This window comes from Polistes fuscatus, unplaced genomic scaffold, assembly GCF_010416935.1.
Source record: "Polistes fuscatus isolate 324 unplaced genomic scaffold, CU_Pfus_HIC Scaffold4, whole genome shotgun sequence".
Lineage (NCBI taxonomy): Eukaryota > Metazoa > Arthropoda > Insecta > Hymenoptera > Vespidae > Polistes > Polistes fuscatus.
Window position 1 is genome coordinate 13,547,988 of NW_025113118.1, and position 13,284 is coordinate 13,561,271.

The window sequence follows — 13,284 nt, forward strand, 5'->3', positions numbered from 1 at the left end:
ATAATATGTATTAAAGTAAAATACCATCGTCTTTGGCAGACAGCATTAGTCAAACAAGTTATAATACATTGTTCTAAATAACGATCAAATAAATTTTTGAGCTGTGCTTTAATATAACAATATCTATAATGTAATGTTGGAAGTGTACAATTTTCTGTATGTATATTTGCGTTTGAGTACTTATGTATGTGTATTGTTTTGCATTGTATTACATTGCATTACAATATACACTTTTACTATTTCATTGCTTTTTAGTTATAATATAATTAAATCTCATTCTTATTATTTAAGTAGATGCATGCTGCTGCTGATTATTTTTAGATGCAGAACCATATCTCATCGTTTATATCAACATATGTATATCAACAATAACTTATTATTTACAATACATCTGATATAAAGTACTTTTCTATAACTTTGCTGTATTAGGTAGCAATTATTCATTATAATATTTCAAATAATGCTTTATACTGCATCCAAGCAATGAAATAAAACTTTGAATAAAAATTTGACGAACAAGCTTATTGCAAATAACAAAAGTTTGAGAAACAAATAATCAAATTATTAGGACTCTATATGGTATTAAATATAATAAAAACGATTACGATATTATAACAAAATAATGACTAAAATACAAACTGAATTTTAGTCATAAATATTATTTTCTCATTTTAAATATAATATAATGAATGTTATATTATATATGATATTATATTGCATTATCAAAAAAATATCATTAATCATATGACTAGAATATTGATTCGTTTTTGTTAATGTTTCTTTTTTCGTTAATTATTAATTAATATAAATATTGAAAAAAAAACATTACACATATTTACATTATAGTCAATATGTTCCAGTAAATGACTTTATGACATTTTTTCTTCCTTTTTTTCCTTCATAATCTCCAATATATATCGTACCGTAAATATTTTTAAACTTATATAGAAGAACAACTAATTTGAAAGCCTCTTCCCAGAGACGTTTAACTTAAATCAAAGACTTACATCACCATACGCAAAGTTCCATTTTTCATATGCAGCCAAACTTGCAGGTGATACTGATCTACGAATTCTTTTAAGAGAATCACGGAAATCTTGCATTGTAATATTGCGTACAGAATTAAGATCAAGTTCTTTTACTTGATTTGGATTCAATTCTGTCAAATAATAATATTATTTAAACCACCATTTATAGAATAAAATTATTATTATTATTATAGGCTGGAATGGTCAAGTCATCAATTTCCATCCAATCCTTTTCACATATAGTAATTTTATTATAACACATGCTATATAATAATAATAATAATAATAATAATAATAATTGTACGTTACCTCTGATAGGACCAAGAGCTGCATCTTTAGCTAAACCAGTTAAATCACTTCCAGAATATCCTTCTGTTAAAATCGCCATTTCCTTAAGTTCATCCTTTGTTAATGGATCATTATGTTTTGCTAAAAGTCTCTGAAGTAACATAATTCTTGTTGCTATATCCGGTAGCGTTACATATACTCGTTTTGTAAATCTTCTTAATGCTGCCTCGTCTAATTCTTGTGGTCTATTCGTAGCAGCCATTACGAGTACTCTCTCCTCAGGATTACATGGTAAACCATCAAATTCAACAAGAAATTCTGTTTTCAATCGTCTGTAAAGAAAAAATTGATTTAAGGATACTATAATATAGTATATTAAATACTATTATAATATTATACACATTTGTAAAAGTATATTTTTAATTAGTATACCTCGAAGCTTCATGTTCATTATCTCTACGTTCACTTAATAATGAATCTACTTCGTCAATAAAAATAACAGATGGTTGTAATTCTCTTGCTATTGCAAAAAGTGCCCTTACTAATTTTTCACCTTCCCCTACATATTTGGAAGTTAGGCTAGCAGCAGATATTGAAAAAAATGTTGCATTGCACTGCGTAGCTACGGCACGTGCTAAAAGAGTTTTTCCATTTCCAGGAGGACCAAACAATAACAATCCTCTTGCAGGAGTTCGTAATCCTGTGAACAATTCTGGTCGCAATGAGGGTAATATCACCATTTCTTGCAAAGCCTGTTTTGCAGTCTATAAATTTAAATTGTATGTTACATGTATACAATCAATTTAATATATATATTTATTTGTATCTACACTCCGCGACAAATTGAGAAAAATTCAATATAAGTCGTGAGTTTTATCTCCTTCATTCGTAATGTTATTATTTACTTTATGTAGACACGTATTCTGTAGAACCTTATATTGTATAAATGTAATTATTACAATCTAAAGTGTCTTATAGATTTATCGCGGAGTGTATTATTAAATGGTTGATTTACAAACCTCTTGACCAGCAATATCTTCCCACTGTATAGCTGTTCCACCTTCTAAAATTTCATCTAATATAACTTGAGCAAGCTTTGGATCTACACCTTTCAAAAGAGGTACTTTTCGCGTTGGTGTACTTCTATTGCTGTTTGATGTAGTTGGTGTTGCAGGCCTTCTTAAAGGGGAACCATTGCCAGGTACGGATAATTGTCTTTTCACAGAAGGTGGTGTTGATGATGGTTTTATGGGTGTCACTCTATGAGTAGGTTGAATATTTGTTGTGCGTCCCATACTGCGTGGCAATGTCTGACTTTTACTCATATTTGTACCCATTAATCGTTTCCCAGGAACAGATAGTTTTCTTCCTGATGCTGTAATTACAACCATGATATTGATAATGCAAAATAAATTTAAATAGATAGGTATAAATGAAAATACAAACATTGTGTGCAATCAACAAGATAAGGTAAGAATATTTATAGGCACATAGAATATCATTAATGTCAATAAAATAATTTTTGATGCCAACGTAAAATATTGCATATGTATTTGTTAATGTTTGAAAGCAAATTTATATATCGAAGAAGGATAATATATTTTTTTTTTTTCATCTAAAGTAAGTAAAATTTGCATAAACAAATGAAGTATTCATATACAAGTGGAAGTAGGATCAATAATAACATTAACACATTTTTATTGCTAATAAAGTATTCATAAAATTATGTATCAGTACTTGAAAATAAAGTTTACTAAAAAAAAAACATCATTTGATATTACAAGTAATACACATATTTATCATTTTAAATTAAATACATTTAAGGAATCACACAGAAGTCCATTTCCAATCTCATCATATGCACAAAAAAATATATTTACTGGGTTTTTGTTTATCTAATCCTATATATCTATATAAGCAGGGATTATTAGTAGTAATATTTCTATCAGATTACATGCTCATATTTATTCATTACATCACACTACATGGGCATATTTGAAATGCATTTTATCTGAAGAAATTAAATGCATGGAATTCCAAAAAGCAGAACTACAAGATAATTATAATCTACCTACTGTCTAATTAAAATTATTTAAGCCCAGAATATCAGACAAACAATACCTTCAGAAGGATGCACGCAACAGTTTTTTGGAGATCGTGGCCTTAATTTGGGAATCTGAGTGCATGTGTTCTGTCCTGTATTTACTGTTTGTGAATTATTCAGATTTTTATTATGACTTATATTTAAAGAAGCTGTACGAGTAGTCTGTAATGTGTGTACACTGCGACGAGCCCTCAGAAGTTTTCCTGGATGTTCGTTGTCCAATTTATTTCCAGAAGTACGATATTCATTGGCGATATCCAGTTTTTTCAGCTCACACACACTCACTACAAAAAGGAAAAACACTCTCTGCCATGCTGCAGTAGGCTAAGTAGCTAAATAGGAAATAAGACTAAACATAAACCCATTAAAAAAATAGGCTATGTTAGGATATTATTCAAACTGCATCAATTTTTATCGCAATTAGATATGCTGCTATTAATAAGTTGGCCACTAATTTTCCAAATGCATTAAGTTGTCTTAATGACATAGTTCTGATGGTTGTGAAACAGAATTAATAATAGATTGTGCCAAAGGTAAATCTTGTAATGAAAAATTATGCGAACTGGTATCACCCATCACACACGCGAGGACTCACTCACACACACACACACAAACATCAAGAAATAATTAGCACATAAGCATGCTAAATACATCAATCGTTTTTGTGCTATTGCCATCACTTAACATGTGCCGTAAAATCCAATTTTTCTTTATAAAGAACAATTGTGATCAATGTTTCATATTCATACATAGAGAATTACATTAAAACATTATAATTCATAGTTTCTTTACATAATATAATGCAATAGCGCAAAAAGCATATAACAATGAATAAATTTACTGATACAAACCTAAGAAGTCAAGTCTATCCTTAGCCATTGCTAAATTTGTACACATTTTATCATGCAATCTTTGTGCATGTTCCCACACTTCACCGCGGCCACCAGTACATTCAACGGCTATTCCTTTTTCTAGTTCACCAATTCCTTTCTTATAAAGTTCTATAGCCATTTCCTTTTTACCTATTAAGAAGTAGAATTAAGAAATAATTCAAGTTGCAATATTTTTCATAATACATATAAAGGTATTTCTCCTTCTCTAAAATAAGTTTACATATCGTTACCTTCGTTATCTTCATCAATTTTAAGCGCTTTACTAATAAATTCAAAAGCTCTACGGTGATGATGCTTTTGTTTAGCAAGAAGTGGATCGCCAGGACCCGGTCCGATAGCTCTCTTAGGTACTTGTGACATTTCTTCGCTTTCAATTTGCGTAGTATTAATAAAATTACTATCAGACTTTTGACCGACAACTATTTCAAGCTGGCAACTATGTTTAGTAGCTTGTCTTCGTTGAATCAGTTGTGAGGTAGATGTATATAAGTACTTAAACACCACAAAAAGTTGATAAAGCAAAGTTCTTAATACGTTAAACAATAATATAAGGGGAAAAGAAACAATATACAAATTGCGTTTGTGCACCGACGGTTGTGGATTATCGATAAACCGATGACTATGATGATGGTGATGATGATTGTGATGATGATTGTTGCAATTAATAGTCGTCGTAGTTTTATCACTATTTTCACTTTTAGTCACGCAAAGCTTTTTAGGTGACTTAGTACCGAATTTTCGTACCGGTCGCCCACCATCACTGTAAGACATTTCCTACTGGATCCTCAGATTCAGATAAATTGAATTGCACTTTTCGATGTCAAAAAAATCTATTAGAACGAACCGTTCCGACATTCCCGAGGTAAAACATCGAGGTGTAAATAATAAGTAAGAAATTTTATGTCGTTATTATGATGTTTTTATAAGTGCGATCAATGAGTGAAAATGAGTTGTATGTACTGACATGCAGTACGTCAATAAAAATTGATTTAAGTGAATGAGAATTTGAAACTGTTCGTACGACTAATTGACAAATAACAGAAGAGTTTAAATTTTTGATAGTATTTTGTAGCATAGCATTAAATTATCGTTAAATTCTATTGAATTTTTCATTAATATTATAACAGATAAATTTAGTAGAAAAAGTTAGAAAAACATATCACAACATTGATTTGTTTTATATATTATCTTTCAGCTAACCACATCTATACACTGTTGGGACGACCTTGACAATCTTATCATGCGGTTCAATATACGTTGCGCGTACACCTTTGGATCGTTTTCATTGTTTCTTTGTAGCGTCATCAATTTTTTTCTTTGTAGTTTTATCAATTTTTCTTATACATTCATTTCTTCTTAATTAATTTCTATTTTTAATGATTTTCATAATATATAATACATACCTGTTGTGTAATATGCTTGATATTATTTAAATATACAACATTTTGTCGAAATGGAGTAAGTTGTAATTAGATTTCTAATCAGCCAATCAACATCATCGTAAAATGTTTTGGAGGCTTTTCAACGTTGATTCGTTCTTTTATCCAATAAAAAACTTGCATGGCAGGGTCACGTGATCATTTGTTACTAGAAAGCGTCACTCCATTTGCTGGTCGCAACAGATATAACACTTCGAAAATCTATCTGCCGTCTTTACAATTTCTATGATCTGTGTATCATATATTTCTTACTAAAGTGATTTCATGTCGCCATTTTGTGTTTCAATTTTGCGCTTTACATTTTAGAGAGATTTGGTTAAAATATAAAAGATGTCCTCTGCAAGTGATGATGAAACCGAGGTTACTTTAGCTGAACCAGGTATAAATATATTTAATATCTTTTTCAATAAGTTTGGTTAAGGCAGTAGTAATTATTTTACATATTAGATATATTATTCCTATGTGTTACGATCTATTGAGATAAAAAAAAAGTGCATCGTACACCCGGCAGTAATCATCGTTTACGTACCGCCATTGAGCAAAGGGCGTCACGTATATAGACTGTTTCATTAATTGCATCTATTAATCATATTCAATTGTTTTTTTCTTTTTTAGTACAACGTGTAAGATCTGGTCGTGCTCGAAAAACACCTGTAGTAGCGAAAAAGCCACCAGTGAAAAAGCTTCTAGCAAGAGCTACACGTTCCTCTAAGAAAATTCCAGAAATTGAGGAAATCGAGGTATGTACAAAAAAAGAAAAGTAAATTTTTCTATTGTAAATACAGTTCATTATTACTATACGATACTGGATTTGGTTGAATATGATGTTGAGTATGATGAAAGTTTTTATTTTGTAGGAGGAATCTCACGTGCTACAAGTTGTAGACAATCTCTCTGAAAATGGTGTGCAGAGATTAAATGAAATCATAATTGAGCGACACAATGATAGCACTCAAATGTTACATTTAGAATTAGAGGATTCTGGAGACACTAACATTCATGAAGTGACAATAGATCAAACAATACAGTCGGAGGTAACAGTGCCAGAATTAGAAACTCCCCCTCCGCCAAATGTAAATAACATTCCTAATACGCCTATATTATCTTCATTTAAAGTCAAAGAAGCTACACATTTAATGGTATGCAATCAAAACTATATCGATATTTATATTTATATCGATCTTATAACATTTAAAATAAAAAATGGTAATTTTACAGAAGGAACATTCTGGTGCAGAATGCAATACAATAATTATAGAAGAAAGTAGCATGGACAAGGAAGACATGCTTTGCGAAACTACGCAGATTGAGATGGAAGGACAAAGTTTAAGTAATGATGGAATGATTAATCAGCGAGTCTTGATTGATTTTGAAGAAGTTGTAACAGAAGATGGTGAAACTATAACACAAGTGACCAAAATTTTGGATACGGATGGAGTTCAATCAGAAAATGTAATCAGTCATGTCGATACAGGTATTGAAGTTATGGAAGTTGATGATTCACAACAAGAAATATCAGAAGTTGTAGAAAATATTGTGGATAAAGTGGAGCCGGATACTGATGCAATGGAAACTGAAAATATAGAACTTTCGAATTTAGAAATTTCTGAAATGAGCGAGTCCAGCTTTCAAATTGATAATGGTATTAAAAAAATAGAACCAGATACAGAAGCAGTTTCAGAAGATGAATTACCGAACGAAGCATCGACTAAGGTAATTCAGAATTTTATAGTAAATTCTTACATCAAATTTAATATATTAACATCAGATTATAATATTTTCTTTTTCTTTACATTTGTAAGGAACCTGAAACAGAAGCAGTTTCCGATGAAGAACTACCAGCAGCTGCTCCTGCTGATTTAGGTGAAACAGAATCTGTATCGGAAGATGAACTACCACCGGATAGTGAAAAGAAAAGAAAAAGTGGTATTAAGTCTGTTAATAAAACAATGGAAAAAAAAGCTAAAACGGAAGGAGGAAGTCAGTAAATTATATTTTGAAAACAATTATTTAACTTATATTTATTTGTAACATGGATTTTAATTATTTTTTTTTTTTACAACTATAGATAAGAGGAAATTAAATGCAGAAGGAGAATACGATCCAAGTTCTCCAACTTCTGAAAATAATGATGAAACGCCTGCTAAGAAAGTAGCACTATCTAATGAAGCGGAACTTGGAGATAATAAACAAGATATTAAGCCAGCATCGCCAAAAAAGAAAACTCTTCCCGAACTAGAAAAATATTGGAAAGCAGTCAATGAAGACCCATCTGATTTTACAGGGTGGACGTATCTTCTCCAATATGTTGATCAAGAGGTATTGACAATGATATCATATTTTTTTTGTCTATTATCTACTGCTTTCTGCATCCTCTTTCTTCGTTTAGTATATTTTCTTTTTAATATTATTTTATAATACAAGCTTACAACACACAAATAAATACCCACACAGATACACGAACGTGTTTTAGAACGACGCAGAGGCAGCACGTGAAGCATACACGAAATTTTTGGAGCGGTACCCTTATTGCTATGGTTACTGGCGGAAGTTTGCTGATTACGAGAAGAAGAAGGGCAACCCCGAAAATGTCCAAATGGTGAGTTAATTCGTTTATTTCTTCATTAGGTTTATATATATATGTATGTATATATATATATATATATTTCTTATTATGATATATCATTTAATTAACGCAATCTAATGAAAATAGCTCGAGTTAGGAAGACGCGTGGGCAGTGTGCACGCACGTAAATATGGTTTTCCCTTCCAACAGCCTAGCACGTCTTGCGGCACCTATACGACTCTTCGTTTACCATATAGCTACTTATTTAATTATTCTGTGATATCTATAATGCTAATTACGTATTATTGTTTTATCAATATCGATAATAACGATAACTCTACGTGCGATACGTAAGTCACCTCACGAAGGCTAGTTTATTTCCATTTGCGATATATTATCGTTCAAAACATTGTGTGTAATATTTACTTGTAAGCATTTGTACACATAGCTTACTACAAAAAGTATTGTAACTTAAGCATAAGATGTGGTAGCTTACTTAATGTAAGTAAGATTGGGTTGGGTGTTAAGTCAAAGTCAGAAACAAAGACTTAGGATGTGCACGTGCCAGAGAGGGAACAAGAATGAGTGACGGAAGACACTGAGGCACCCAGAATGGATCACTCCTTGAATTTAAGGTGAATTCAAAATGCTCTGCAATCTCAGTGTTAATTATATCAATCTTTATTTACAGTACGCGTACGGTATGTGAGTATACGTTACTAAAAAAAAAAAAAAAAAAATCCGTAATGCTTAACAAAAGCTAAATATAGGTATAAGACTACCCGGCGTCAGTCAGATTATTTATAAACTCTTCTAAAATGTGATTACCAATCATTACCACAGGTATTCGACCAAGGTTCGAAAGCTATTTCACTCAGCGTTGATCTCTGGTTACATTACATCAACCACTGCAAAACTGTCTACGAAAAGGATGAAGAAAAACTACGTGAACAATATGAAAGGGCTATTCAAGCATGTGGATTAGAATTTAGGTAAGTAAGATCAATTTTATATTATATTAATTTTATATTCATCATTTTTATTCTCTCAGATCTGATCGTCTTTGGGAGAGTTATATAAAATGGGAATTAGAAGGCAAACGTTTGAGCAGAGTAACGGCATTATATGATCGTTTACTATGCACTCCTACGCTTGGATATATTTCTCATTTTGAAGCCTTTCAAGAGTTTGTTTCTTCAAATCTACCAAATCGCATTTTAAGTGTAGATGATTTTCTTACTATTCGAGCCGAAGTCAAAGCTCTGTTGAAAGCAGATGACGCTACTTCGGCATCAGCTGCGGACGATGCACCGCCAGGAGAAGAACCACCTCCTCATGAAATGCCACCTACAGATGAAGAGACACGTGCAATTAGAGAAAAAATTATCAGTAGTAGACGTAAAATGCATAAAGCTAATGTTAATGCGGTGGCTGCTAGATGGTCATATGAAGAAGGGGTAAGTTGTTTTATTGTAACAATTAACATAATCGTTATGATAATTTATTATATATGTTATCATTAAAATGTGAAATCCGTTAATTCATGGAATAGCCATTGGAACCATGAAATAATTGATAAGCACGTATATAAAAAATAATATTTTTATAATTAATAAAGATTGTATAACACTTATATGTATTAAGTCTTGCATAAAATATCGTATGCAATAAGTCCAAAAAATAGCAAATCTGGTATTGGTAATTTGTAGAATTTGCTTCCGATTGTGTCACAAGAGAATTCGTGTCTTTTTCTCGCTTCGCTTAGATGCAAATTCCTACTCATTCAGCAATAGCATAAATAGCTATTAAGATCTAGCCTTTATACATTTTAACAGTAACATATATATCTTAACACAAAAACAATCGTTAATGATAATGTCGTCTTTGAATAACAGATTAAGAGGCCCTACTTTCACGTCAAACCTTTAGAACGATGCCAGTTAAAGAATTGGAAGGAGTACTTAGACTTTGAAATAGAACAAAAGGATCAAAATAGAATAATCATTCTTTTTGAAAGATGTCTCATAGCGTGTGCACTTTATGATGAGTTTTGGATGAGGGTACGTTAATTATGAGTATTTTTTCCTTTCTTTATTGACAAAATCTATTAAATTTTTTTCTAATTTACAGTTTGTACGTTATTTGGAATCTTTGAAAGGTGATAACGTAGACAAAATAAGAGATGTTTATTCAAGAGCATGCATGGTTCATCATCCAAAAAAACCTAATTTACATCTGCAGTGGGCAACCTTTGAGGAAGGTCAGGGTAATTTTGAGAAAGCTGCTGTTATATTGGAAAATATAGATAATGTACTACCCAACATGTTACAAATAGCGTATCGAAGAATAAATTTAGAACGCAGACGAAATGATTTAGAACAAGCTTGTACATTATATGAAAACTATATAAGCAACAGCAAAAATAGAACAATTGCTAATAATATTGCAGTTAAATATGCTCGCTTTCTTTGCAAAGTTAAAAACGATGTGGATAAAGCTATCAAAGTATTATTGAAGGTATATTTATATTCTTTTCTTTTGCGATTGTTAAATTTAATGTACAAAAAGCTATTGTTTTTATTTATTCAAATAATTTGTTCACAGGCTACAGAAAAAGATAAAGATAACCCAAGATTGTACTTGCAATTAATAGATTTGGGATTACAAAGAAATCCAGTTGACACACAAGAAATTGTCGGATACATGGATATGTTTATAGAAAGAGAACATGCTGATTTGGAACAAAGAGTTTTATTTGCACAACGCAAAGTAGAATTCCTTGAAGATTTTAGTCCTGACATTCGACAAGTTTTGAAAGCACACGAACAATTCCAAAAATGTATAAAGCAAGCTAAAGAACGCAAGAAGACAAAGAGTGATGATAATAAAAAGTACAAATTATTATTATTATTATTATTTTCGTTTGATATATATATATATATACATATATTTAGAGAATTATTTACGATATTACTAATTATTAAGCTATTACCGAGTATACTTATTTATAATATATTTGTGAATTTTTATTAACATTTTTATTATTAAAAATTTTATGCAAAATAATATATATCCCATTTTTTTTAAATTCTATTATAGTGACTCTTCTCCTCCGAAGAAAGTCAAAACTGGAGAACAGTCAAATATACCTCCACCACCATCTGTAGGTTCTCAGTCTTATCAGTATAGCAGTGGACCAAGCGGACCCTATCAATCACCACAGCAGTTTCAAGGTGGACAATATGGAGGTCAAGGTGGCTATCAACAAGGTTATCAACAATATCCGCCTCCATCAGATCCTAATTATGCAAATTATCAAAACTGGCAGTATGGACAAGGTGGTCCACAAGCATATGGACCTTATAATCAATGGGGTTCATACAATTATTATTAAAGGATTATTCAAAATTTCTTGTGTAAGCAGTTATTATGCGTTATCATATTTGTTGTATATTTTATGATACTTACTTTTTCCATTCAATTTCAATTTATCCGAGAAGAAGGAAAAAAGGAAAACAATTGTTTTCATCAATTTTATCGATAAAAAGTAAATTTTCTTCTAAATTTACTAAACTTGCTTTCCAAAGTGCTATTTCTCTTGGAAGTATTTCTATGAATGCCTTTTGAATATGATAAATATGCACTTAAGCTTCTAAATGATATGTAAATGAGTCAATGTATTGAAAAATATGCCTATTAATGAGTTTACTGTCCCGTCAAGTTATAAACATGTTCCTTCAATTTCAATGTCATTTTTCATATAAATTCATTAGATACAAATTATTTTACATACATTTAACAAATTTACGTTTGACACGGCAATAAGCTATAATCGTTTTCTATTCCTTTTGACATAAATCGAATAGTTGAAAATTGAAACAGCTTACTCAAATGACATGAAATAAAAACATAAAATAGTTTCTAATATACCTCCCCTTTCCCTCTCTATTTTTTTTATACATAGCACAAGGATTATTATGTTTGCTTAGATATTCAATTATAAAAATCCCAACTTTAGTTACTGATAGTGTAACATGTTATTGAGTGCATTTGCACAAATCAAATGTTACGTCAACTAAATTGAAGTATTTACAAATCGTAACTATAAATATTCATTATTATGTTTATTTTGGTATTAAATACAAAATAATACTTTTTTTTAAGTACGATACTTACAGGTACGATCTAATGTATGCAAAATGCATTTATTATAAATTGTATATGTTAAGAACAAAATTCAATTTTAATATAATCTTATAAATTTGCTTTCATTCAATTATTACATTACTTTATATATAATGAATCGCAGGAATATTTTCAATTTCTTCTATGCAAAAATGTATTTTGGGATTATTAAACTTTTAAATTAACATCAATTTTATTGCAAAAAAAAAAATGATTTTATATAAATGATAAGAAAATATAAAGGCACTATAAAATGCAAAGCCAAGTACTACAAACAAAAATAATTGTATTTTTTTAAATCTTATATATTTCTTTAACGATAAAATATTATTTTGCTATAAAATTTATATCAATTGGAAAGCGTAATAATCTTAAAATAGATTTCTGTGTATGAGAATCTTAAAGCTTTGCATTACAAGCAATTATTAATTATTTCCAATTTACAGTGGGATCCGGTATGAATATTCTCGTAACCTACTGTATATATATGTGGTACTATATTAAAATTGGTGAATTAAAAATATTTTCATTAATATCTCTGTCATTAGCAAACTTTAATAATTATACTAATGATCAACTTCTATATATGTAGAGAGTTCTTTCATAGGGCATATATCATAATTTATTATTGATAAAACAAAATTTTGAAAAACCTGTCATAAAATGTTATGTAAATGAATGAATTAGAAATCTAGTTTTGTTTGAAATGTCAATTTGAAAAAGACCAATAGTATAACATTTTTGTAGTGAATTTACCTTCGATTAAACACTTTTTAAAATT

At 30.2% G+C, this 13,284-nt stretch overlaps 2 protein-coding genes across 6 annotated transcripts; one reads left to right on the plus strand and one right to left on the minus strand.

Moving 5' to 3' along the window:
* Nucleotides 1–514: 514 nt before the first annotated feature.
* Nucleotides 515–5,894, minus strand: LOC122521164 (spastin). Of its 5 annotated transcripts, none has more exons than XM_043641657.1 (8): nt 5,717–5,894; nt 4,544–4,805; nt 4,272–4,442; nt 3,438–3,704; nt 2,336–2,691; nt 1,749–2,080; nt 1,338–1,648; nt 515–1,159 (listed from the first exon to the last, which is right to left on the minus strand). In XM_043641657.1, exons 2-8 carry the CDS (start codon nt 4,671–4,673, stop codon nt 996–998), a joined length of 1,731 nt encoding a protein of 576 aa, XP_043497592.1. In that variant the 5' UTR covers nt 4,674–4,805; nt 5,717–5,894; the 3' UTR covers nt 515–995. The 5 variants fall into 5 exon arrangements, with proteins under 5 accessions (XP_043497592.1, XP_043497594.1, XP_043497593.1 ...); XM_043641659.1 differs by lacking the exon at nt 5,717–5,894 and adding an exon at nt 5,514–5,532; XM_043641658.1 differs by lacking the exon at nt 5,717–5,894 and adding an exon at nt 4,885–4,972.
* An 87-nt stretch (nt 5,895–5,981) lies between these two features.
* On the plus strand, nt 5,982–12,245 carry LOC122521163 (pre-mRNA-processing factor 39). Its single transcript, XM_043641654.1, has 13 exons — nt 5,982–6,131; nt 6,368–6,492; nt 6,610–6,891; nt 6,971–7,465; nt 7,555–7,732; nt 7,821–8,071; nt 8,226–8,351; nt 9,162–9,310; nt 9,370–9,775; nt 10,214–10,378; nt 10,449–10,835; nt 10,923–11,209; nt 11,418–12,245. Exons 1-13 carry the CDS (start codon nt 6,083–6,085, stop codon nt 11,710–11,712), a joined length of 3,195 nt encoding a protein of 1,064 aa, XP_043497589.1. The 5' UTR covers nt 5,982–6,082; the 3' UTR covers nt 11,713–12,245.
* Nucleotides 12,246–13,284: the final 1,039 nt, after the last annotated feature.

Excerpts from the sequence above, each read along its gene's own strand:
- LOC122521164 (XM_043641655.1), bottom strand. The coding sequence starts at position 5,084 with ATGTCTTACAGTGATGGTGGGCGACCGGTACGAAAATTCGGTACTAAG. Across the intron at positions 4,443-4,543 it reads AATTGATGAAGATAACGAAG|GTAAAAAGGAAATGGCTATA; the intron begins GTAACGATATGT and ends ACTTCTTAATAG. Across the intron at positions 2,692-3,437 it reads TTGCGTGCATCCTTCTGAAG|CATCAGGAAGAAAACTATCT; the intron begins GTATTGTTTGTC and ends TTGTAATTACAG.
- LOC122521163 (XM_043641654.1), top strand. The coding sequence starts at position 6,083 with ATGTCCTCTGCAAGTGATGATGAAACCGAGGTTACTTTAGCTGAACCA. Across the intron at positions 6,132-6,367 it reads GGTTACTTTAGCTGAACCAG|TACAACGTGTAAGATCTGGT; the intron begins GTATAAATATAT and ends TTTCTTTTTTAG. Across the intron at positions 6,493-6,609 it reads CAGAAATTGAGGAAATCGAG|GAGGAATCTCACGTGCTACA; the intron begins GTATGTACAAAA and ends TTTATTTTGTAG.